This window comes from Microchirus variegatus (genome assembly GCF_963457635.1).
Source record: "Microchirus variegatus genome assembly, chromosome: 14".
In the NCBI taxonomy this organism is placed as follows: domain Eukaryota; kingdom Metazoa; phylum Chordata; class Actinopteri; order Pleuronectiformes; family Soleidae; genus Microchirus; species Microchirus variegatus.
Genome location: NC_139815.1, coordinates 20,037,474 through 20,065,059, shown reverse-complemented (window position 1 = coordinate 20,065,059; position 27,586 = coordinate 20,037,474). Strand labels below are relative to the sequence as shown.

General features: G+C 40.6%; 1 protein-coding gene across 1 annotated transcript in view; it reads right to left on the bottom strand.

Moving 5' to 3' along the window:
- Nucleotides 1-4,995: 4,995 nt before the first annotated feature.
- Nucleotides 4,996-27,586, bottom strand: part of ush2a (Usher syndrome 2A (autosomal recessive, mild)) — a gene marked incomplete at both ends in the record, with an annotated part of 202,896 nt that continues 180,305 nt past the window's right edge. Inside the window, 20 exons of the mRNA XM_083900586.1 lie at nucleotides 4,996-5,085; nucleotides 5,221-5,421; nucleotides 6,510-6,578; nucleotides 7,172-7,259; nucleotides 7,369-7,510; nucleotides 7,600-7,683; nucleotides 8,419-8,595; nucleotides 8,712-8,810; nucleotides 9,350-9,468; nucleotides 9,672-9,817; nucleotides 10,524-10,616; nucleotides 11,106-11,312; nucleotides 17,042-17,372; nucleotides 18,530-18,699; nucleotides 18,812-19,093; nucleotides 19,702-20,071; nucleotides 20,153-20,514; nucleotides 21,479-21,820; nucleotides 23,158-23,303; nucleotides 23,400-23,481. Of these exons, the coding sequence (XP_083756712.1) occupies nucleotides 4,996-5,085; nucleotides 5,221-5,421; nucleotides 6,510-6,578; nucleotides 7,172-7,259; nucleotides 7,369-7,510; nucleotides 7,600-7,683; nucleotides 8,419-8,595; nucleotides 8,712-8,810; nucleotides 9,350-9,468; nucleotides 9,672-9,817; nucleotides 10,524-10,616; nucleotides 11,106-11,312; nucleotides 17,042-17,372; nucleotides 18,530-18,699; nucleotides 18,812-19,093; nucleotides 19,702-20,071; nucleotides 20,153-20,514; nucleotides 21,479-21,820; nucleotides 23,158-23,303; nucleotides 23,400-23,481 (3,600 nt within the window). The remainder of the gene's footprint in view (nucleotides 5,086-5,220; nucleotides 5,422-6,509; nucleotides 6,579-7,171; nucleotides 7,260-7,368; nucleotides 7,511-7,599; nucleotides 7,684-8,418; nucleotides 8,596-8,711; nucleotides 8,811-9,349; nucleotides 9,469-9,671; nucleotides 9,818-10,523; nucleotides 10,617-11,105; nucleotides 11,313-17,041; nucleotides 17,373-18,529; nucleotides 18,700-18,811; nucleotides 19,094-19,701; nucleotides 20,072-20,152; nucleotides 20,515-21,478; nucleotides 21,821-23,157; nucleotides 23,304-23,399; nucleotides 23,482-27,586) is intronic.

Sequence of the window (27,586 nt, the reverse complement as noted above, 5' to 3'; positions counted from 1 at the left end):
GGCCTGGTTAAATGTCTCATTTTAGCCCTGGACTAGACCAGTGCTGTCAAACACAGGTGAAGATAAGGTAACTCTGGTTGTCACGGGTCACATTTAAACTGGTGTTACATGCAGTAGATGCAGCGTTAGATGTTTGCTGACAGTAATAACTAATAATCATGTTATTAACTATAAAGTTATGGGTAAAAACATAAAAACAATTGTGGCATTATAAAGGTTAACCTCGTGTCATTTGATGACAAATCCACACTAACCTACGGTTTTGATAAGTTTAAACTTCATCTATAGTTTCACCTTCAAACGTGGGCTCTTGTTTTGACAGTTTCAGACAAACAAACAAACGGGAAGAACGCCTGTCAGTCATCACTGAGTGGTTAGCGTGTGGTTTGTGAGGATAAAGTGCACCATTTCTGTTTTGTCAGTGTCACATCGACATGTGTGTGTGTGTTTGTGTGTTTCCTCAGCTCTTTCAGTCCGCTAACCTTCTCATTCAGACAGTCTCCTTTCTGAGACACCGTCTGTCGTCATCGTGATTTATGAGTTTAATAAAACCGCTTGTGTGTGTGTGTGTGTGTGTGTGTGTGTGGCTCAGGGCCATACTGTCCCTTACAATCACTCCACTCTTTCTTTTCACAGCCTCTCCCTCTCACGGCGGCTGACGATAGCTGTGAATGTGGCTGTGAATGTTTTAGAAGTGCCCTTGTCAGATTGGCGTCCTTGAGCGGACGCGCGGTTGCTGCTGCTGCTGCTACTTTTTTTAATTTCAAACTTGCCTCCGTGTCCCCTTAAGGGACACAGCGGGAGCAACACCAAACTACAGCTGCATCATTTTGACAGAGGCCCCTTTTGTGTGTGTGTTTGTGCTCTGTGTGAGTGACGCTAGTGCGATAACAAAGTGTACAAGTGAAGGCACATCTGTGTTTCACTCGACTCAAGACGTGAGTATTGTGTGCAACATACAACTGTGGATTAATAGTGTTATGATTCACACTTTATATTAAGGAACACATATTCACCATTAACTTACACATAAGTTGCATACTAGCCCTTTATTAGTAATCATCAAGCACATATTAACACCTTATTCTCCATAACCTTATTCTACCTCTATTATGACATGAATTAAGATTTTTCCAACATAAGGTGTTAATACGTGCTTAATATTTAATGATAAAGGGCTAGTATGCGACTTATATGCATGTTAGTAAGCACCTAGTTCATGGTGAATATGTGTTCTAAAGTGTGACCAATTATTCTAATATCTCATCATGTGTCTTTAACCTCAAACGTGAGGACTCTCACAGGCGTAATAATGCCAACCTGAACCTAATAATGCCAACCTAAACCTAACCTTCCCTAACCCTAAACGCCAAACTTTTGTGCAAAGTGCCAAAATATCCTCACAAAACAAAACAAAACAAAACCTGTGTTCACATTAATTTTACTAGTTTTATCCTAAGTGTACCATGACAACCAAAGAGAGACAAACACACACTTGTATGTGGAAAAGCATTGATGATTGAAGAATTCTATTTAAACCACCGTTACTCTTGTCAAAGTTGCACTTGTTTCAATATAATAAAAATATAAAATTCATATAAAATGTAAAATAAAATATTTTTTTAAGTAATGTGTCGTTTCATCCTCAAAACTGGACTCTGTAATGACTGTTTAAAAAAAGGTAAATATTGTCTGTCAGTCATTGCTGAGTGGTCACAACATGTTTTATGGGGATGACTGACCTTCTCATTGGTTTGTTATGGTTGAGTTTTTTTTAAATTTGTAAATGCTGCTTCAATTGTGGCATTAAAATACCAGTTCACAATGTTATAAAATAATATTATACTTACCAAAGTCAAGGAACTCTGGCCTTAATCTTCCATCCATCTTCTACTGATTTATCCTCCACATGAGAGTCACACTGACGGGTCATCACGCCATCGCAGGGACACATGGAGACAAACAACCACCCACTCTCACTCTCACACTCACACCAAGGTTAAATTAAAAAAAGACAAAGTGGAAACTACAATGGCAGTAGAGTGAATATCTCTATGCATAAGTATGGAAGCCAAAGAATTTGTTGTCTCGGGATAACGAGATAATTGATCTGCTTGCCGGTGAATTAAGCTGGTTCGTCACGCAGATGCAAGTGAAAAACAGGAGGGAAAGAAAATAATAATAATAATGATATGTAAAATTAGTGTTTGAAAAGAAAAAAAAAGCCAAAGAATGGTTATAGAAAGTTCTAAAGTCAGGTCAGATGAGGACGAGGGTCTGATCGACTCAGAGATCGTGCACGCTACAGATTTCAATTCACTCGAGCCGTGCAGATCAAGAAATTCCATTCTAATCATCGTCTAAAATCCTAATCTGAAATGTTTTTGATTTGGATTCAGACATTTTTCAGTGAAAATGTAGATCACTGGCCGACCTCACCTCCTTCCTCTTATCCTCATCCACATTAAAACTTGTTTTGACCCATCCCTCCACAAAGTTTTGTTACATTTTGATTCCATAATCCTGGTAAAAATACAAACAAACCAACATATGGATACAGGAGTAAACATAAAAGAACATATAAAGATATCTATAAAGGGGATATAGTTGTAGTTGAAAAATACAAAGCATAAATAAATAAGAACACTTTTTTTTTTCCATTTCCTTGACAATTATTTATAATTTCCCACAAAAGCAATAAACATTGATCAGCATCTATAAATAAGATTTTATATAAATAATACTGCCAGTGTAAAAAAGAAGAAACTATAACAATCAGCTTTGCACCAAACACATGAAAGTCCATCAACACAACAACACATGAATTGAACAACCTTCCCTGATAGATAATACTATCATGTTAAACTTGACTTACAAATAATGTAAAGACACAATGTGAGGAGGAATTTCTCCCCTTTCAAAAAAAAAAAGATTGTTTTCCATCGTTTTCTCGATGAGACTGAAAGGAGCTTTAGGCCACAGACAGACAAACACTGACAGCTTAACACGCGTCACTACAGCGGTGCCTTATTCCATTAAGTCTTTCTAAAAGGAAAATGTAAACTGTCCACAAAAATCTCACATTGGGCTTTTTTTTTTTACATGAAGTCACAGCCACAACAGTCACAACACGGCACATGTGTGATTCCCAGACACTTTTACAAAACACATTGGCATTTTTTTTCCCATCATAAAACTAACACCAAGGCCATTTGTCTTGTCAAAACTTAGAAACTATTGCTGCACATATCATTTTAAGCTTCCTAGGCACGACGACAAGCAGCGGCGGTGAGTGAAAGTGAAACCTTTAATTGATTTCTGGTTTGATTCTCAGTCTTGAGAACTTGATTTAGCAGATTTTTCCAAATTTTTTTAAGTAGGATAGACACATTTTGTGTGATACATGTTACTGTGATGGTAAAATACTGATTATTTTAACCCACATGTCCTTATAGCTGATGACTGTTTGTTTACCAGGCTAACCAGGCTAACCAGGCCTGATACAACCAGTTTGCTCTAGATTAGTCTGGTGCCAGGTTTCCTTTCGTCTGAGGTAATAATAACCCCCGGTTTATCTCAAGGTGATTTATTCTAGTTGGTATTTATTTATACATACTGTTTTTTTGCTTTGTTCAGTCAGCCAGGCTGCTGGCATTGAGCTAGCCACTATGCTAATGCTGCTGCTAGTTAATGCTATGAGCCAGAAAATGAAGCAGGAGCTGTTTAGTGTTAAAAGAAAGCTCAGTGATATATAAGTTCTATGAGTCTGTGAGATATATTTGTAGTTGTTAACACATGTGACACTGGAATATTCCACTAGGAGGCAGAATACACAACTCAGACTGTATGGGGGGGGGGGGGGGGGGTCAAACTCAAATGACCTGTGGGCCAATTAGCGATGCTAATGCTTGTTTAGCATCAAGTGGGCAATATGATCTTAAAATTATTACTTGAGATATTCATGACACTATTTTACAGAATTTCAAAGTAAAAGTGTTTGTTTTGAAATGGAATGATGCCAAAATATCAAAAATAGTCAGATATAAATTTTAAAGTAAGTAAATACTAACGTGGAGAGCTGTTTTTAAGGGAAGAGGAGATCGTGGGCCATGTTTTCACAATATTAAGAGGTGGGCCGCATGTGGCCCGCAGGCTGCCAGTTTGACACCTCTGGTATATAACTACAGAATTTGCATTTAACATACAGCATGGAGGAGCTGAGCTAGGTTACTTAGTTATGACAATGACTACACTGCCCCTACTGTTCATTAGAGTATTGCAGCTTTTGAATGTGCTGTGTTCATGTCTGAGGAAGTGCGTAATAAATGCACCAAACCGATGCAGGAAATGTGAGGCAGCGATTATCATATGCATTTAACAGCATTTACATGCATAACTTAATATTACCTGGAACCAGTAGAAACAAAAAAGGTTGTTTTTTGACTCTATAACTAAACCGGTAACAGTTGGCAAGCAAAATGAATCATAATCCTGAACATTCATTCAGTCAAATCATTGAAAATTAAGGAACAATGTGGTTATTGGTTTACAAACCGTATAATAACAACATAGATATGGATTACATTTAAGCTTTACAGTTTACTGTAGCTCTTTAACTGGCAGTGTGCACTGCCTCTACTCACATTAAGGCGGTTGGACTCTACAGGGAGTCATACAAGCAGTGTGGTAAAATGAGGCAACACCTGTTTCAATACAGTTTAAAATAAACGGTGCAGTAAAATGACCTTTATGGGTTTTTTTTTTTCTTCCTCAGGTCTTTGTGTCTGGTTTTATTTTACAGCATTGCGTCTAAACACTGACACTCACATTTGAACTAAAATCACTGGTCTCCAATGTTCAACAAAGTCTCTTTTCCAGTATTTTTAAGACTTCCTTAATCATATATAGGGATTATACATTGTCTAAACCCCGTTAGAAGACATGTCTGTCCTCAGTTAAGACGATAACTGCGATACCTGACTGAATGACCTTGCCTTAAAGGTGAGTGTCAGTGAACATGGTGTGCTCCTTTTTCACAGAACTTAAGGCCTTGATGGCATCCCCAAACTCCTCTTCCTCCACATACTGTGAAAAAGTGAGAAAGAAAAACTTATTTAATGGCACATTATCTCTAGTTATACTGAATCAACTTTTGCCACAGATAAAAAAAAATACAACAAACTGGCATAACTCCATATGGTAAACATGGTAAACTCTCACCAGCCCAGAATCATGTCCCAGTGGATTGTCCCAACCACCGTCCTCAATCATCAGTGACTTCTTGTCAATCAGCTGACTCACGCTGCGGTGCAGGGGATGCTGGGAGTAGGACTGACCAAGGTCCGTCTGTCTGGGGACCCGCAACACAGACATAGGGCTGAACCGTGGGCCGCTGCCAACTATCTTTGTGTCTGTCAGACCCTGTGGAACATTTATTAAAAATCAGACTATTTATAAGACTACTTCATGTTCCTGCTCACCGTCTTTGTCGTTGTGCTTTACCACTACAACAACAACAAACAACAGCATTAACCATGTGAGCAGTGTAAATCCAACACACCATTCTGCAACTTCAATTTAAAATGACAAATCAACTAAGTATCATTTGGAAGTAAAATAATGTCTAACACTTGAATTACTGACTTTAAAGTGATATTAGCTGTCATTGTTATAAAGGCAACCACCAACAGGGGGCACTACTCGACAAGGAGTGGCACACAGGAGAGAGGGCTGAGTAAAATATGCAGAAATATGTACATTTATTAAAAAAGACCTAACAAAAACAAAGCTAATGCATTTAGCCACAGATAAAAACAGAAGAGTAGAAGATAAGGTAGAAGTAGAACATGATTTTATATCGTGCATCTTCAAAGTCAACACTGTACATGAGTGTACACACACTCGGTTGTCTTACCTTTGCAAAACAGTCAACGCTTTTTTGATTCTTTAATTCACCTTTGTGCGCGTTTCTTTATTTAATTTAATTATTTTGTGATTTTGCTGCAGTTTTACTCATTCAATTCCACCCCAGTTGCTAATGTATACAGTTCCCATACTGCTTTAAATAGTTACCTATTGTGTGCCCTCAATTCATCATCTGTGTCCTCTAAAGCACTTTGTAACTGTACTACATAATCATTACAACCAAGATGAGGCAACCACTGTAATGGAGCTAAAGATAAATAGTTTAATTACTGGTGGTGTTTATTGCATCAACAAACAATTAAAAGCAATATGAGAACTGAATAACAATAAGGATCTTGTATAACCCCAACTATTTAATAATTTGAGTAAAAAAAAAAAACCACATGCTGTGATCACACAAACACACGACAGCAACAACCACCCAAGCATGCACATGACATGAAGTATACAATGTCATACCTCGGTGTACACAGTGAAGCTTTTAAGTATAACGTTGCTGATCTCAACACAGTCTGCTACAGTGTCAAACTGCAGGGGGGGACAACAAGACAAACATTTAGTAAAATACCAGGAAGCGTTCTTACTGTGCGGCAATCACGGAGGAGCACAGAGCCAGGGTGATGGTGGTGAGAGCACGACTCAGGACAGGGCCTCTGAGAGACGGAGAGACAGAGAGGTGGATGTGAAGATGGGGGGAATTGAAATATCGTGATGAGTCGAGTCAGAGACGACAGACGGACGGAAAAGAAACAATCACAATGAATGAAAGAGAAAATCATTATGCAGGGAAAAAGAGAAAGATTGAGAAAAAGAATAAAAGTTAAAGTAAATAAAGTAGTGGAGAAATGTGGATCGTTTACTTATATACAGTATGTGCTGTTCTGGTCATCTGATTTAAACACAAACTGTATACAGAGAGTCCAGCTTTAATTTACAGTCTCTGCACTAAATTAGCTTCGACTCAAGGTTAAAACACCCAAATAAATGAGTTGGTGGAAAAACAACAGGACGGATAAAACCAACAGTGAGTGCATCATTCACAGTGGTTATTACAGCTCCCTCTAGTGGAATTAGGCCACACACAGGAGAATATTTTTCAAAGTCTTCAATTTGCAGGAAAAACTTTTCATTCAATAACCTGCTGCTCTAAGAAAATCAAATTAAATACTTGTGAATGGATTTGATTGCTTTGAAGGTTTACCTGTTTTTTTGTAACCCTCCCTCCCTCCATCAATCCTCCTCTCACCATGTACATCTCTCCCCCAGGCTTCTTGCTCTTCTGAAGCATGACCAGTGGAGGGCGCTCTCTGGCTGCTGGATTCTTTCTCAGGGCTCTGAGAGAAAGAAAACAACAACATAATTTTGTTCTTGTTTACATCAACACTCTGTGCTTTTATTTTTACTACAGTTTTATGTATCATTGCAGATTCTATTCTATTATACCTCTGTAGCACCAGGCCCAGTAGAAGTGCCAACAGAAATAGACCCAGCAGTGCAAACAGCAAGATAAACCACAGTTCAGTATAAACTGGGAAGGCAGACATGCTGGCGTCCTGTTTACTGCTGTCTTCAGGCTCCGGAGGACCTGCAGAGAGTGATGAAAATGACCAGTTAAACTTAATGTATTTACATTTACTTATGCTGAACAACTGTATATGTGTGATCGCATGTTACCGATGCCTGTGGCGGGGCTGTATCTGATGGTGGGAGTGCTGGCAGAGCCACCGTTTGTGGTGCAAGTCACTTGAAAAGACAGAGCTGAGGAAACAAAACAGAGATGGAGAAGCTCAACTAAAATGGAAAACAAAGAAAAAAAAAGTAGATGAAATTACATACATTTTGGAATGTAATGGGACAATTTGGTAGGTCAAGAGCCAGGCCTGAGAGAACCTTGGTGCAGTGGAGTAAGATAAGTGCAGTCACCTGTATATAACACACTAAATACCTCATGCAACCCCACTTCCTGAATCCAATCCTGAACTATCCCTTTAAATGTTTTTTAATATTAATATTCCTAAGAGTCTCCTTCGAATGCTGCAACTTTGTCAACCTTCAGCTGCAGCTCAGTCTGGAATGACAACTCCCTCTTAGTCACAGTCCTGACTCGTCCTCGTCATCAGACTGACAGCTGATTGAATAAGCGCCGATATTACCGCAGAATGGAACGGTGTGGTCCACCTTTAAAAAAGAACTCTTAAATATGAAATATGATAGAAGTTCATGCCATAAGAAGCTTATTGCCCGTAACTGCTATATGGCCTATGTACAGACAGCAATTAATTTAAACAATATCTCATCCTTTAATGGAGATGGTGCTAACGCTTAAGGACTGCAAGTAGTTTATAAATCATATTAAGCAAAGTTAGATGTTTTTGGGGGTCATAGTGTATTTATACACAAGTTTATTTATTTGCTTATTTGTTACAGCATTGAGCAGTAATCTGATTGTGTGGATATGTGTGTGTGTGTGTGTGTGTGTGTGTGTGCTCTTACTTTTCTGTGAGGTGCGTGGAATATGGAGATAGCTGTAGAAGCCAGTGTAGACCCTCAGCTGGCTCTCTGTCACACTGTACTCCTTCAGGTATCCATTGAGGGAGAAAGACTCCGCCCAGTCCAGCCAAATAACTGTCAGGTTGCTGCCCAATGAGACAGGAGACACATACTGGGGTGCTGGAGTGAGAGAGTGAGGGAGGGAGAAAGAAAGAAAGAGGGAGGGAGAGACGGTTGTTGTGACTGATTACGCGGGAGATTTGCATGTGTGTTTGCCTTTCTGCTGCATTTGTCACCTTCACTGAGTGTGGTAACTGTGGACCAGTTGGAGGCGGTGCTGCCCATGTTGTTGAAGCAGGCGGCTCTCAGCTCGTAGGTGGAGTACGGCTGCAGACCTGCACGAGCAAATAAAAACATAGTACATACACAGTGTTTCGCACTTTTATCCAAATTTCACGAGGGCCACCTCAGTCCGACTTTATTATCCTTGTTTAGAAAACGTGGCTATTTAAGGAATATGCAGATCATCTGCTGTGGAGGAGAACAAAAAGAAGAGAAGAGTAAAGTATTTGTTTTTTAACATTTATTATGTGTGATATGGTCTAAAAAATATTGTGTTTATACATTTTTATTTTATCCTTTATTTTTGATATTTCCACACCAGGTTTGAATCGCGGTTCAAAGACTTTACTGTTTTGAGTTTGCAGGATCTCCTTTATTTTTTCTGGATACTCCACCTTCCTCACACAGTTGAGAGACATGCACATAAGCGTTAGGTTAATGTGAGACTATAAATATGAAGGGTTGTTTGTCTCTGTATCATGGACTGGTGACCTCCTGTCCAGGATTCGAACACCCCACCCAATGTCAACTGGAATTGGCTCCAGCTCCACACTCTAAAGATAAGAAGTATGGAGAAGATGGATGGACTCACCTGTTACATTGTAGCTCCGCCTTTTGCCAAAGAAACTGATTTCAATTGGTCCTTCGGTGCAGGGCAGAGGCAGAGGCTGTGGGGGCTGTGGGCACGATGACCTGAGATGTAACTCACAGCTGAAAAACAGTGAAAAAAACAGTGAGGGAGTGAGTTTTATGTGTTGAAGTAATTACAATTCAATGGAGAACAGAAACTTAAGCATATATCGAAGTAGAATTTCCTCTTTATATGGCAGAAGCCATGCTGTTTTCCAAACCGGTAGTTCCATACAAATGGAACTACCGTCATACTTGTTCATCTTGTTGCGTCATCTACTCACCTTTCAATGACTCCGTTCGGTGACAAAGGCTCATCCCAGTCGAGCTGGACGGAGCGGGAGGTCAGGGTGACGGGACGAGGAGGGGGCTGGTGAGCTGGTGGAGCAGCCAGGGTGTGGAGCTCGCTCACAGGACCCCGGCTACAGCACTGAGAAATGATCAAGTTTTAAAGAGTGTACAAAAACAGTGTCATGACAGAATTAATTAACAAAAAAAACTGCAATGTACCTAAATGATTTTACAATAAAAAAGTGCTTAATTAACTGTTGTACACCAGCTAAATGAATGACCTCACTGGACTAATCTGAAAACTCAGAACAAAACAGAAAAATTAAACTGTAACATGACAAGATTTATTTAAAAAAACAAAACAAAACAAAAACACAGGAAAGTAGAGAAAAGGCATAAGTATAAAAATGCACATAAGTATAAAAGTGATGCCTTAACAATGACTATTTCTCCTTTTTGAGTTCTTGAGACATTTTCTTTACATAGTGTTGCAGTATACAGCAGTATGTACAGTAAACAGTGTTTACAGCAAATGTTATGTACCATGAACCTTCCCATTGTAGCCGACATGATGTCCATGGCTGTGGTAAATATGTGCACGGTTCACCAGTTAGACACATTACTATTACACCTGGGTATTGTAGGAAGTGTAGTAGTTCTCCATGACATCGCAATTATATAAGATATCACATCATTTTACAATGTCCTAGCTGGTGGTGGGTCGACATTGGCTCATTTCAGAAAGTGAGTGGGAGTTTGTCTTTCAAAACCATTAATTTAATGACCAGGTAGAGCTGTACTAAAGAAAATATACTGCATCTAACGCTGCATTTAAATAATATTACCTGGAAACAGGTGCAGGCTTCTACTCCTACCCAGTACTGGGTATAAGGATGTAAACCATGGAGGATCTGCTGGCGGGACGTTCCCTCTGAGAGCTACAGGAAGAGATATATCATGTTGGTTATATCATGAAGGAGTTAATGAGAGGAAGAGGAGACAATAAAGCTGTAAACACATAGCAATATTTTCCACAAAGGTCTGGAAAAGTCTCTTTTGGAACTTCTCCTGCCTGCTCCCTAGTCAAATTTGGGGAAAATGTTCCAGTGAGTCAATGAGAAAAGCTCTGGATAATTCACAATAAGCCGGCGTCCCACTTTCTGCATGCCCAGGCCAGACGCCACCCCCTCGCCAGAATGTTACGGACATTACCCCATACCCTGCGATTTTCATTTGTAAACTCTAGAAAACGTGCCAAACAATTCTCCAGACAGAGCTTACGCCTGAAAACGGCTTAAAGGAGACTGTGAGGAAGAGGCAGTTAAAATGGAAAGGGGGTGCAGTTGGGAAAAAAAATGGGAAAAATGAAAAGAGAACAGAACAGAAATCCAACATGAACTTTAATATGAGTGTTCGTCCATCTTTACCAGAGTGATGTTGTTGTGGGTCTGAGAGAAGACTCTGTAAAGGCTGACAATCCCATTGGGTTGAGCTGGAGGGCGAATATCCACCACTGCAGAGTTGGCCGACACACGCAGGAAAATTGGAGGGTCTACGCCCTCAGGTGGTGCAGGTCCTGTCCTCCCACTGGCCCATGGACTGCCAGTGCGACCAGCCGAGTTGACTGCCCACACCTGTTGGTCAAACCTCATATTAATAAGAGTAATGCATGACCAAGAACTGATTAAGAACCATAATCAAGAACTGATTATGGTTCAATTTAGAGTCAAATAGACCACATAGCATATGTATTTGACCATAAATACTGTGTTATTTAAAGCTTCAGGGCATAAGTTCAGTCAGGGATCTGCAACATTTAGTATAAACAGAGCCATTTTTGTCCCCTCTCCACGCAAATAAAATTAATCTGGAGCTGCAAAACCCATTTGACACATACAATTAAGATAATATCACATATAAAGTTTTTTTTTAATACAGATATATGTTGACAGTCATTGTTTTCATTGCAATTTATACCCACCTTTTAGAAAACAAAGATTTTTTTTTTATTATTTAAATATGCAGACCAAGTCCATCCATTGTTTGTGGAAAATGTATGAAATTAAACGTAACCCACGTTGAAAAAAAGATTTTATGTAGTTCATGGTTGACAACTAGCATAAGAATGTGGATCCAAAGCTGGACAGAACTCCAAATGGCTTCCAATATTTCACATCGGATGTGACGCATCGTCTTGATCCGTAAATAAGAGGTGTTAACTTTGAAAGGAGGAAAAAAAACGACGACAAAGTTACAAGGAGCCACTGCAGAGGGGCTGAAGAGCCACATGTGGCTCTAGAGCCATAGGTTGCACACCCCTGGCCGAGTTTATCTTTCACCACCCTACCTCTCTGCTTCCCTGAGGTAATACTTATATTTATCCTGCCAAACTACTGACAAACAAGGTTTTTTTAGGTGCCTTTTGAGTGGTCCTGGTCTCCATCAGTAGTGATTCAAAAATCACTTCCTGTGTGGAAATGTCACTGGGCAGGCAAACTTTTTTCTCCCCTTCCGTCTGTCACAAGAGTTTATATTTATTAACTCTTAATGATGAAGGTGCCTCTTAATTACCCAGCATGCACCAGACCAACTAAAGGATATAAGTCAATTCATCGGACCATCCATCAAAAACCAGCATCAGCAGTGAGAGCAAAACCTTTTCACCATGCAACCCAACACCAACATATCTAGCATGACAATTACTTTTCACCTTCATCAAGGAGTTACACACACGCACACACTCACACGCACACGCACACGCACACACACACGCACACACACACACACACACACACACACACACACACACACACACACACACACGCACACGCACACGCACACGCACACGCACACACACACACACGCACACACACACACACACACACAGTAATCTTATTTGTGTGCTCACTTTGGGTATAATTAGAGGGTGTACACAGCACAGGGTCAGGCGGGGTTGGGATTTGCATGTGTAAGTCATCTGTAGCCTGTCAGAAGTAGTGCAGTAGGCAGATGGATGGTCCCGAGCTTTAGTCTTGAAAGTGTGTGTCCGCGTATTTGCGGCTTATTGTTTGCGACTGTGGCCGCGAGTTTTGCACACGTCCGCGTGTACATGCGAGTGCGTTAAGAGTTGAATTAACCTCAATAATAGTCAATTAGCCCGTGATCAATCAGACTGATTGATCTAAGTGACAGCACAGATGGACAGAGATGGGAGAGGAGGAAGAAGAGGGGGGAAGACGGAGAGGGTGTGGATGGCACGGGGGGAGGCGGGAGGGTTGAGTGGACATGACATGAAGAGGAATCATGAGAAATTTGAATTTTATACCCGGTGTCATTTCCTCCTATTTCAATTTTGAGATTCCAAATGTTCTTTTTGATAATAAGAAAGAAAAAATAAAGATTTTAAGGACTTCAGAACTGAGGCTTGATGAATTATTAACACTTTATTTTTTGCGTACGCCATTGAGATTTTGCCACATTAATGCTCTAACATTGGTGTCAGTGTTTTCTGTGTAGAGAGACGTACACGGTATTTAACTTGAACTGCAGTTACACAGTTAATAAGTCATTTTAAATAATAATCACGTGTGTTTTAATATCAAACCTTTTGATTTGTACATCAACTCGAAGTGGAGAACCATCTTGGAAGTCATGAAACTTGACTCTAATCAACACTGAGCACTTTTGAATCTACTTCGTCTTGTAGTTTAGTGACTTGACTGCATCTCGCGTGCAATCATGTAAGCGGTCAGACTATAAATGACAGAAAATATCAGCAGAGTGTTGTTGTTCAATACCAAGACAAAGTCAGTGTTGATAAACCCACACTTTCATGATTAACTGTGAGCACGTCGCTCATCTTCCTTGAGGTCCTCTGTCTAATGTTGTGTGGTGGATGAAGACAGGAGAACAGTGGGAGAGATGGCAGGGAGAAGAAGAATGAAGGAGCAGAGGTATGTGTGTGTCTGTGTGTGTGTGTGGAAGACGATGAGAAGGAGGGATGGAGGCAAGAATTAGGCAAAGGTCACGCTGTCAGTCTGAAAGGTCAAAGAGAACTGTGCGGGAAAACAGCGATGTGATATGAGCCCATAATGTCTCTGTGTGAAATGTTACAAATAAAAAATACATAATAAATAAGTATGTGATTACAAATAAAAATACTGAATATATATAGTTATTGGATTAAAGTATGTTGGCTGTACACTACTACATTAAAAGGGGCAATAATATTTTGATATTAAGCAGATTAAGATAATAAACTGAAACTGCCATTACCTTAACTTAAATAGCACACTCAGATTAAGCAATAATCAGATTTAGACATGTGGACTACTCTGTTCTTAATATGCAGACATGCGTTCGTCTAAATCAGATTACAACGCCCGTTGAAGTTTTCACAGCAGTGTTTGTTCAGTACACACGAGTCATAATAAGACTGAGACATGTACACATGAATATAAGGGGGACATTCTATACACTAATCTACATGATGTAAACAATATAATCTGTACAATGTCTTAATCTCCAAGATTATGAATGTGAGTGTGAAAAGTTTGTCTGTTTATGTTGTTCCTGTCCTGTGTGTATAACCTGCCCCTCATCCAATATATAAATATGTTTCTCTTAATGTTATGTTCACACTAAAGTGCGTAAATTTAACAAAAAACCCAACTTTTATCTTGTCCTAATCAGATTTGGTGTTTACACGTTTAGTGTCATTTTCAAAGCACAACATTCCCTTTTGTAAACAATGGCAGAGGAAAGCTCACACCATCCTTTTTGAGATGTAACAGGTGATGTTTGGCTCTCTGTGATTTGTGTCCATTTACCCCGGAAAACACCGGTCCTGTTTAGGAATAAGGTGACAGGGACAGGGAAAGGAATAAGGTGAACACTTTGGCTTTTTTCTTGCACTTGGATCATCGTATTATTGTGATTATTTTATGACATGCAGCTGTTTCCTTTGCTCTCGACCTCATCTGACTCTATCTGACGCTTTTTTTCATTTCACATCATTTCACTTAACAATAAACTTTTTCTATTCAACCATAAGCAGTTGTTTCTCATTTTCCCGGACCTGCACGCTTGTTACATTCACAGTCTGTGGTTTTTACACAGCGACCGTGACTTGTTGCTTTGAAGAGTTTCAATTACATTTGCTTCTGCCAATGTAAAAAATAAACTTGCGGCAATAAAACATTTCTACCCAGCAACCAGCATGTTCTTCCTTCAGTGGCAACACAATTCATGCATCAACATGACGCAAAGGCTTTGGATTTGATTAAGAAGTCAGTGCCACACAGACTGGACAGAGAGAAAAAAGTTCAACATTAAAGTCGGCCCAGATCACCTTGCCCTTGATCCATTGCTGAAAGGTAGAACTCATCTCCTCACCCTTATATCATCCACATACTTTTTACTGCTTTCTCTCCTCTTCTCTCCTATTGGGCCACAATTTGGCTTATTAGACACAAAATAAAAATACACTGTTAGCTTCCATGGCAGCAAATGAGCCACCATGGCAACAAACGACTTCAGGAAACTTCCAGACACTATTCCAGCCTTTTTATTGGCCGCTCGGAGTGCAGACTTGATTTGATAGGCGGACAGAACTACTTGGCGGGTGCATCTACTTGGGGTGACGGGGCTAAGTTGTGTGAAAGTGGGCAGTAATTAAAACCAAGCATAAAGCTGTCAATAGGAGCTTATGACCCAGTGTAATTAGCCTAATATGATTTCTCTCTCTCTGCACCGTGATGTGCTAAACTGAACTGACTTATCGTCCTTGTGTATGCCTGAAACACGGGGAGAGAAAGGATGTGAGACACAGACAGATTAACAGCTAAATAAAAATAAAGCCCGGGCAGATAGATGGTTCTGTAGATGGAGAGATAGACTTGGTGCATGGAGAATAAATTCAGTGTAAACAGTTGGTTCACGTTCCCGTCTCGACGGGCACATGTCGACACACGCACACAACAACATTAGAGTGATGCTGCGTGCACGTGCTCATGGACAACACACACATACCGTCACCCTGTCCACGTAGTCGAGCCCCCCCAGACGAATCCTCAGGGGACGTGTAGCGGTCACCATTAAAAGGTCTTTCCAATACAAGCTCTGTTACCATGGGGGCTAACAGTTAATTCGATTGGCTGGCTGGTAATCAGGAAGTGGGTGCTCTGAGGGCCCAGTGATTAATGGCTCTGTTGCCCGCCCGTCATCTCCCAAAGCTCCTCCCTCCCCTGCCTACCTCCCCTCCCTCCCCCTGTCATAAATTAGGACCCTCGTAAATAAAGACTGCACCACAATCAGGCAAACTCAATCAATTACACAGGTTCTCTGGCCTCGGCTCGTACGTCTGACAGGCAGGAATACTAATGTTATTGTTACTTCCAAAGGGCTAGCCTGTCAATTAGTGCACCAATGCACAGCACAACAGCATAAATATAGACCCCTCCATTTAACACCTGTCTGATTACTTGGCTCGTGTGTATGTGCGTGTACGCCGGTGTGTGTGTGCGCACGTGTGCCTGGACTTTTAGCAAACACTTAATTTCAGTGCTCATCACCGAATGAGGTTCACACATCGCAATGTAATGTTTTACTTTTTACAACGTCAAGTAGAGTACATAAAGGAGTAAATATTTAGAGTGACCAATTTACCTAATCCCCATATTGCATGTTTTTGGACTGTGGGAGGAAACTGGGGAAACTGGAGAACCTGGAGAAAACCACGTACATACGGGGAGAACACGCAAACTCTTTAGTTAGCAAGAGTGCTAACCACTACACCAAGCGTGTGGCCCCCTGTACATACATAACAATTTCATATATAAATAAAAAAATAAATAAAAAAATGCTGTGAATACTGAAAAGCTAAGGAAAGATATTTAAATATCAATGATATATATATGTATATATATATATATAGTTGTATTCTGTATTTACAACATGGGATGAGAATCTGTATCGCTAAGTATGGGTATTGGTTCGATACCGGTCAAAATCACTGGATCGGATAAAAATGTAATATCCGATACAATCCAAACAAATCAGCATAAGCTTTTTAGCCGAGTCATGTTTGGGCTGTTTATTTCTCCTTTTTGAGAGATCAATATTTGTGACACAGTTGAAGAATTATGACTTTGGAATGACTCGGCACAAATGTGTTGTTGACACATCGTGCCAACATCGTTCATAAATAGTATAAAATAACTGTATTGTAGTAATATCGGTATTGGCAGATACTTGAGATAGTGATATCACTATCGGACACAAAAAAGTGGTATTGTCCCATCACTGTTTAAAATTGCTTTCCATTTGCTCTAAACACAATCACACAGAAAAACAGAGATCATACCTGATACTGATAGCGAGTGTATGGTTGGAGTCCTTCATCGCTGTATGTGGTTGAGACATTCCTGAACACAAGCGACCCTGTATCACTTGTGTTGGTAGCAGTGGTAGGTTCCAGCCTGCGGTACACCTCGTAATGAAGGACTCTACCATTCGGCTGAGCCGGAGGGGACCAGGTGAGCAGGAAGGTGGTCTGAAGGCCCGTGTGTCCGTCAAGGTGCAGGTGTAGCAATGGCGCTACCTGTCCAGCAGGGGGAGCCTCCAGTGTGAGCACAGCGGACCAGTCACTGGAGGAACAGCCCAGGGCTGTGCAAGCCTCCACCCTCAACTCATACCTGCACAATACATGCAAAACCAATTGTAATTTTGTTTTAAAAGATCACCATAAACAGTTATGTTAAATAAATCACACATTTCGATCACTATTATTCTTATTACTAACCAATCTATTGATAATGTTTTTGATTCATTCACAGATCTCAGTCACAGATCTAAGAATTATGTATGAAATGTTTAGTTTTCTCCACAAATAAGATATTCAGTTGACAATTTACTTTAAAGAAGCTGATTAGTACATGTGTAGTAGTTCATTACTCATCCATGCCTCTCAAGCACAATGACATACAGTATACACACAGGGACATACACACAACTGCTCATGCCCAAAAACATGTTTTTTTTTTAGTTCAAATTCAGTGCATTTATTTTAAGGTATGGTAGGTAAGATAATTCAACCATACCTTTTGAAATAACGGGTTATTGAATTAGGCTTTATGAGAATTAAAGTCTTCAAGTGACTAGAATAAAGAAAAAGAGAACACGGCTACTGTACCTGGTCTTAACTGACCTTAGAAGAGTCAAGCATTGACTTTCTAAGTTACAGAACAATGGCATCGTTTCCTGTTGCTCATTTTCATCATACATATCATTTTATCCCACACAGAATCTACTGTACATGCCTACACAGGAAGACATGGAATGTCCTCATCGTTTTAGGTCATACAGATTTAATATAAATTAGCTATATATACAAAAAATGCAAAAAGGGTAAAAAAAAAACAACAACAACAAAAAATGCTACAGCGTAAAACCTAAATATAAACAAACATTACTGTATAATCATATATAAGAGGTATATAAGTAGTGTCTGAAATGTGTTTCTGAAACACTTTTTCATCTTAATTGTTAAAATTATTCACGTCCTATCAATAAATTATGTTGCTCGAAAAAAAAAAGCTAAACAGAGAGACGCATGTGCAGCTGAAGCCAGAAATTTAGCCACTAAGTTACTAGAAAAACAGCAGAGAAAGTGCAGCCAAATTCACAGTTCCCCTGCAGACAAAGACTTTTAATGTTTTGAGGGCTAAGCTTTAATCAGAGGACCTACGGGAGGAGGTGGGATTTATCGTTTTTGTGTGTGTTTTTTTTACCCTTTTACCCTATGACTTACAGACCGTAGCTTTAAACCATAGTGAATAGTGCTTTGACTGACCTGTGGTATGGAGTCAGACCAAGCAGAGTGCTGTGCCGCTCAGAGAAAGCACGATCCTCTGCAGTGAACACAGTACTGCTGACGCCGACCTCGACTGGATCTCTGTGATACACGGTGTAATTCACAATGTCTCCATTAGGACGGACTGGGGAACTCCACTCTACTTTCACCTACAACACACAGCATAAAACCTTATATTAAAAAACAAACAAATACATAAATAAAATACAACAGAGGTTAAGTTTTTTTAAATAATCCAGCTGTTACTAATGACTGACCCACCTGGTCTGGTCCCAGAGGCGTCAGTACAGGGAGACCGACACCAGAAGGAGAAGACGGATGAGTCTTTGCTGAGTTTGCTGTGCTGCTCACTGTCCCTCTGCTGTTGTTGGCCCTGACACCATAGCTGTATTCCACGTTTGGCAAAAGTGTGAAGTCGTGAAAATGTGTCTCTGTGCCAACATAGATAACGTCTCCGTCTCTGTAGAGTTCGTATCCTGTGATAATACCATTAGGATGCTCTGGAGGTTTCCAAGTGATCTCCACAGACTCTGGACCAGTCACCTTTCAAAGAAAAAAAACAGAAGATCATTAAGTTATTAGTGACATTATTGTGTTGTACTAATGTCACTAAACATTTATCGGGGCACAAGTCAAGTCTCCACTACCTGAATCCGAGTCATCAAGGCTGAGTTGACATTCAATTCAAAGTTTTTTCTTAATCTTAATTTTGTAGAGCACTTTGATCAATTGTGGTTGTCCCAAACAAACATAATGTTGAATCAACACCTCAATTTATTTGTATAATCCTCGCAAAGGTGAAAAATAGTGACGCTTTTGTGCAAAAGGCTCAAGGGAACTGAAATGTTCTAGGATTATTACAAGGGTCGGAATGGGTGGAAAATTTCCGCTGGAAGTTAAACTGGGGAATTTTAGAAATATTCCATATTGGAAGCTTTCCATGGGAATTAATGAGAATTTAGGGGAACTAACTGGGAATATAGGGTTATGTTTATTCCCTTAAATTCCTGTTGGAAAGATTCCTGGAATTTTGCGACCCTTTATTATTACAAACATATTTTCAAAACAAAGCAGGTTGAATTTGTCTTGCAGACTAAAATCCAAAGTGCTACACACATCACAATAGATTCAGGTAAAAAATAAACAGACACCTTTAAGGTCGGGGCTGCCAGGCCAGTGGGAGGAGCTTCTTTGGTCATTATAGACACTGCAGCACTGGTGGTGCACCCACCATTGGTACAAGCCAACAGAGCCAGCTGATATGAAGTGTGAGGCTGCAGATCGGTCAACGCTGTGTTTAAGTCTCCCCCAAAATAAACCACTTTGTTGTTCAGTTTCAGCACATATTCTGTGACCTCTCCATTCTGCGTTGGTGGTTTGCTCCAGGAAATGTTTATACTTTGGGACGTGATGGTGTCCAAGGTGGGAGCATCCACTGTGGCAGGTGGAGCCTCTAAGGTGGTGATGTTTGTGTGAGGACTGGTGATGCATCCTTCAGATGTACAGGCTATGATGGAGTAGCTGCAGAAATAAACACAAGAGAATGATGATAGTAGGGGGCCTCACAAAGAAATATATATTTTTTTAAAAAGCAGGTAATACCTATAAACTGTAAATGGTAGAAGGTCTTCATCCGTGTAGCTGAGGACAGTTGGGTCAAAACTAAAAGACAAACTGACATTGTTCCTCTTAATCCTGTATGACTGAAGTATCCCGTTGGACTCCAGCGGAGGTGTCCAAGACACCAACACCTTACTGGGCTGCTCTTGGAGGTGATTCACCGTTGGTGGGGCTAGACCACGAGGGGGAGCTTGTCTGGTTGTTACGGTTACCCAGGGGCTGCTGGTGTTGCCAGCAGGGTTGTGACTCCGGACACTAAAGTCATACTGAGTCCAGGGACGCAAACCGGTCACTGTGAAGGAAAAAGTTTCAGTTTGCTGTGGAGACGATTCTCTAAAGACCACCTGTTGGAGACAAAGGTGAACAATCAGGTAAAAAACCAAGAAAAAACAGACCTTGGCACAACCTTTTAAAGACAATAACCTGTGTACATACTTAAAGGACTCATATTATACCCTCTTTCTCCAAGTTAAGCTAGTCCACTGGTGTCCTAATGAACATTTCTGTGACATGCTTTAGTCAAAACACCTTAAGGATGAAGCACCACAGCAGATCTATCACCCTGCCAAAACAGTCCTGTTCAGAACGCTCAGTTTTGAGTGCCTGTCTCTTTAAATGCAAATGAGACACAGGAAACTATGTCAGCGTCACTGAGGCTCCAGCAGCTAACAATAGTTAGCATTTGGAAAAGCCATCATTTGCAGGCTCTAGCTGGCACATTGCCGTCACATATAACATGTATCCACTGGACACATAAATCATCTGTGGCTGGAAGTTTGTGTAGAACTCTGTGCAGCCAATGCAACACTTTTCCAGATACTATTGCCCTCGCCTGCACTCTCACGTTTTTTAGGGACAAAGCAGAGCTCTGCGAGACAACAATTCCAGGAATGTATCATTGTTACATAGCAATGAGACAGAACATCGCGTTTTATCTCTTGTACTTAGACTGAGTCAGTCATCTTTGTCTACAGAGTCTCAAATATAAGTATTGAAATGATTAAAAAGTTGATGTTGCATAATATGTCTCCTTTAAGGCCAGTTTATGCTTTCCATATCCATGCGTTTTGGGTGTAGAACCTATCTGAAGCCCAAAGATTTGTGACCATGGACTAAACACATGCTCTAAACAGGACAATATATCGCATTGAAAAAGGATGTGGACTCATTGTGGAATCCCAGAATGATGTCAGACCTCATTTTATTGGAATTGAGTTACTCATGGTGGACATAGACTGCATAAAGTATGGAAAGACCTTCAGATATCACTGCCTATAACTTAAGTGAAATATCGTTAGTTTCACCCACCTTTCCTCTTTCAATATCCTCTCCATTACTTCTTCCCCTCCCAAATTCATCAAGACTTCTCCCAAGTAAGAAATACTCTCCGATCGGCCCGTTGGGTTGGGCGGGAGGTCCCCAGCTCAGTGACACATGGTCTGGACCAACAAAGAGAGGCTTTGGAGGAAGCTGAGAAGCAGGTGGAGCAGCTGCTGTGGTGACGCGCTGAGGAAGGGTGCGTGTACAGCCTGCTGAGGTGCAAGCTTCAAGAGTCAGGGTATAAGCGGTCCACGGTTCCAAACGACGAAACAGGAAGCTGCGGCTTAGACCGCTGAACTCCAGGTTTCCCTCACTGTACACGTTATACATCTGGAGAGGAGGAGATGGGGGAAAAAAAGAGGTGTTGTAGGAGGCACAACTATGATGCATCACAATGTTGACGTTGACGATTCTGCACTGATGTAGTGACAGCACGTAATCAGTTACAGAACGTTGCTTGATGATGTTCCAGTTGATAGGGGCTGCAGCTCTACCACAGGAGCATTTGATTTGGTTTTGGGGGAGTGAACATTACAATTTAATTTGTTAAGAAATAGTTACATTCATATTTAAATGTATATGTGTGAGAATAATATAAGAAATGTGCATTGAATAGAAAACTGAGGTGATCTACCTTGGTATTGAATAAAATCGACAGTATAGTTGTAATTGAATGTAATTGTGCGACATGCAGCCCTAATGTATGGTAATACATGTATGTTGGGGTGCTTTGTTGTCAGATGGAGTCCTAATGCCGTACATGTTGTGTGGCTCATGATATGTGAAACTCCTCAATGCATAACTTTAAGTGTATTTCAGCCTATGACTGTACATAACATTTTAAAGCTACAATTTATTGCAACATCATCTTATTAGAGAGGACTAATAGACTTAGATACATAGATAAATGCATTTTGAATGAATGAGCATTCACAATGGACACAATCTCAAGGTCCATAAAAGTGAAGCTAAGTCTGTATTCTCTTGAATGGTCAACAGATGGTGACTACATTGATTTCTATGGAGAAACAAAAAAAGACCTGACTTAATAACTGAATTATAACTGGAGAAAACCAAAGACTTCATGGTTTTATTCACTAGTTTGACGTCTTCTTTAATACGCCATAATGTCCATTTTGTCATGTCCTATTTAAGGTCAACGAGACCCTAAAGCAGGATTATGCTTTAGGGCGTGGCTATCGTGGGATTGACAGCCAATATCATGCATGTTGATGATGATGATGATCAACCTTTGTTTGTTCCCAAGCTCCAGCCTCTCATACCAATTATGGTATCTTCTGGCTTCAAATAGAAGCTGGTGCTGGACAAACCTTACAAATAATTTGGTGACATTATACAGAGTGTCTGAAATGATATCAGCGATTTATTTTCTTCCAATGTCCGCTTATTTTTCATAAACCAAGGATCTCTCTATTTCCATTCCACAAAAATGAAACTTGAAACCGAGCACAGTAGAAAACTGTTTGCCCCTTTCAATCGGCAACACCGGAGTAAAATGACAGGTGACCTCAAATAACCCAGCACGAGGCAGAATATAATATACAAAATACAACTCCCTAGTGGTTGGGCAGAAAATCTCACAAATATCTATTGTATCATCTATTGCATGAGGCTGATTTGACTGTGTATTGTGTATTCTTGTGTACCGTGATGAGTCCGTTTGGAGCGCGTGGCAGATCCCATCGAAGCAGTAACGCCCTGCCCTGTTCCCTCTGCTCCACTGTGAAGTTGGCCACGCCAGCAGGTGCAGCCTCCAGGGTCCTAACGCCTGTCCACGGACTGGACACACTGCCTGAGGAGTTATATTAAAACAACTACGCTCAATGTACTGGTTCCAGTGTAAATCCCTGATGGTTTTAAAGGATTTACTGAACAAATTCATCTTTACCCGCCCAGTTCACAGCTTCCACGCGTAGACTGTACAGACGATATGGTTCAAAGCCGTAGAGTGTTGCTTCGAGGACGGACCCCTGATTGAGAAAGAGAAACCAAGTGAGTGAAAGTAAGTGACGAAACAAAGGAACGATTGTGCGACAGTTTAAAAAGAGAAAGAAAGAAGTGGTGATGGAAAATGAAAGAAAGAGACGAGAGCATCAGGAAATTAGTCACGCAAACAAACCCCCGCGTGAATAAAAGCGTCAGCACGTTACTCATTAAAATGGGGAATGAAAAGCAACACTGAGACAATGGCGGGCTAAGATGACATGACAGGGGATTTGTGATATCAATGTTTCAACATACACACTACGCCACGATGAAGTAAGTACACACCAGAGAAGTGAGTGAGTGTGTGTGTGTGAGAGAGAGAGAGACACTGGCAGACGTACGCACAGACGTCCCTGATGGGTGATTCCAAAGCTTCCAGATTGAGTGTTTATGTCACACATGAACCCTTTTTCTATCACACACACACACACACACACAAACATACACAAACACAGTGTGTCTGCCAGTAGCTTTAGGCCATGGGACCCGGCCCAACAGCCTGGCAGACACAGAGTAGTGTGTGTGTGTGTGTGTGTGTGAAATACAACATTTACTAATTGATAAGAGACACACTGCTGTTTCAAAAGACCCTGGCGTGTGATGACATGGTAGTTAGGGAGCACTCTGCTTCAGGATGTGGTGTTCTCTGACTGTTTGTTTAAAATAGTGAGCTTTGAATCAGGTATGAGACTGATGTTTTTTCTGTGTGTGTGTGTGTGTGTGTGAACACAACACAGGAGGAAATATCTTTTTTATGCATTGACTCTGCAGTTTGTATGCTTTCACATAAGCGAGCATATGTAAAGAGATTAACTGGTAACCCACTTCAGCCGCAGTGGCAAGAGGATCAAATCGGCTTCAATTCAAAGTGAATCAAACGGAAAAAAAAACAAACAAAAAAAAAAACCCTGGCAAATCACCGTAGCGTGGCACCAAGGATGAACTGTCTGAACAACAAGCAAAGTGCATGTATTCACAGTTTTCATGTCTGGGAGCCAACATGTTTTTCATCCTCAGTAAAATAGGATTAATAAGCCCCAAGACACACGCTAAATCCTCCTGCAAATCACAGCACTTCTCGGTAGAGAAAGAGCGAGGGAGGGAAGGATGGAGGGAAAGACACAGGGATGGAGTGATATAAAGAGAAACAGATGGTGGGAGTGAAAGGGAGAAAAAAAAGAGCTGGGAATGAAATATCTATGCATATGCAAGTGAGGTGATGAATGGCAGAGAATTACAAAAGAAGGTTAAGGAAAAAGTGAGCGAGTGAGTAAGTTAATAACTGACAAAGAGATAGAGGAAGGGAGGTGAGAGAGAGAGAGAGAGAGAGAGAGAGAGAGAGAGAGAGAGAGAGAGAGAGCAAGACAATGGAGCGATGGAGTGAATGGTTAAAAAAGAGGAGAAAGTGGAAGAGGGAAAAAAAAGACAGATGTGGCAAAAGGGAGAGATAGATTAAGTGAGCACGAATGAGAGATCTTTCTGCCTTAAAAGCCAGTGAAATATGTGAGGCATGTGGCCTATAAAGCGGTTAACATATGCACATTGTCAATAGCAGCATCTGGCGCTGGCAGCTTTTATAGGAGCGTGGAGACTCGGCTACACGCCTCTAGATGGCAATACATTCAAACACTTTATCACTGAAACTCACCACGTTAACTGCCGCCGCACACACACACACACAGGTGGAAACACACACACACACACATGGTCGCACACCAGTATTTAGACAGACAGTAATCAAACGGTGTAACGCCGAAACACACGACTATTACATTACATTAACATCTCCCTCAATAACTTTTCCCCTCTTAAACGCACACATTTTCATGCTATGCACATGGTAACAAAGATGCTGACACACAAACACACATTCACGCATGCTCACAAACCAGAGGAATGACAAAATGAATCATTTCAGTTAGCGATTATTGTTGTTTTTAATCATCTGTCGATTATTTTCAGGATTAAAAATGTGCATTTCTATTATTCATTTATTGTTATTGTTAACCAAAGACTGATCATTAATCTGTATAATGTAACACCATTTAATACACACAAACCTCTGCTGTGACGTTAAACACAGTTTTTACTTTTTTATAACTCTACAGTTATACTCCACATGTAGTTATACTCCACAGCCTCGTTCTAACCGTGGAGAAGATTAAACAGCTAGACCTGATAAGTGGCTTCCTTGGATTCAGATTATTAAAAATTCATATTATTTAAAATCAGCTTTTGGGGGTTACTGCTTAACAGTGACAGCGGCTCTGTTTCCTTTATAAATGATGTTGAACAAAAGAGTTTTTTTTTCCGCTCGGACTGAATAATATTTGATTTGAAAATTGGAAAGCAGGAAAAAAGACAAAAGGTACAATAATGTGTAATTAATCATTCGAAAAATGAAGGATCGACACATTAAAAATCATCCCTTTCCAATGATTCCCAGCACTTCCTCTTAAATGTTTAGCCTTGTTCATTATAGTATTGCAGTATACAGTGGATTGACTTTTGTACGTATTCTTTGTACTCACTGTTTACAGCATTTGTGGTAAACTGCATGTATTGCTGAACCATCCCATCATAGACCAAATGGTTTTCACAGCTGTGTGAAACATAACAGGGAGCTCCATCAATCAAAACATTGTCATCCCAACTGGGGATTGTGGGTAGTGTAGTATTTTTTCCTTCATTTATCTTTAAATGCAGCTGCTATCATTATGGACTTGTGGCTTCATTGACATTGTTTCACATGATGAATTGACCATGGTTTATTCCAATATTATGGCTGTCAATCAAAATTTCTATGTCTCACAAATGCTTTTATTCTAATGCAGGATTTTTACTTTTCTCTACATCAGAAAACAAAAACTACAGTTTCAATATGACTGTCAACAACTGCACTGCACTTTTATTGAGGGGTATTTTTTTCCGGTTTTCAATAAACGTCTGAAAACGTCACGATATATAGCAACCACGTCAGCTATAAAACAGGAAAACGTTCTCGTCAGTGAGCATGAGTGTCCGCTCGTGTGTGTGTGTGTGTGTGTGTGTGGATGATCAAAGTCACTAGTTAATCATGTGAAATGCAAGAGAAGCGAGGGGGAGCAAGAAGTCAAGGCATGGATGAGGTGGTGGTGGTTGGGGGGAGCATAAACAAGACAGAAGGAGAGAAAGAAGAATGACAGGGGAAGAGGAGAAGAGACAGGAAGAGGTGGTGCTAATTTATACATTAGAGGGCTCTCAGATCTTACACAACTAAAGCAATCTATTCAATCTTCTGTTTCCTCAGTCTGACTCTTCCCTGCATGTGTGAGCAGAGTTACAGCAGGGGTCCTCTGCACAGTGTGTGTGTGCATGTGGGTGTCAAAGGTCGCATGTGTTCCTTGAACATTGTGCACAATAAAGTTGTGACCAGTGTCTGTATTTGTATCTGAATCTACATGCATCTCGTTTTATATAGACACGCGTCCCTGGGAGTGTGTGCGTGTGCAGCCGCACATCTGTGTGTGATGTTCAGGTGGAGAGGCATGGTGCGGCCGGAGGGACAGTGTGTGATACTAATTAAGAATAACCATGTGTATTTGTCAAAATAATTATGCTGATTATTTCACAGAGACTTCAGCAGTGGGCCCTGTAGAGAGCCGGAGCCAGAGAGGGGGACAAACATTAGCATATGGCTACACACATGCATGCACGCGCACACAATTTTTCTTCACTTTGTCTGTCACACAAAAACACACACACACACCCATTCAGTAGTAGAGCCAAGGCTTCTATTAAGGAAATATGATTGGGGTTTCTCTCTGTGGGCCTCATATTGTGGGCCTCCCTGTCATCTTCACAATCACATTGATAGGTCATTGATTTAAAATCAAGAGAATGAAGCCTTTTTACTTCCCAGAATGCAGCTGACCCGCTGTCCGTGTGCTATCCGAACTATGTATTGTTGCTAGTAATACTATGTATTGCTCAACTGCGAGCAACTTAATGACAGTCAGACACTCAACCGGCAACGCAGCCTCCAGGATCACATGTTGCACTTTCTGCAAACCATAGCCCATGTTTACATTAACACGTTTAGTTTGAGCT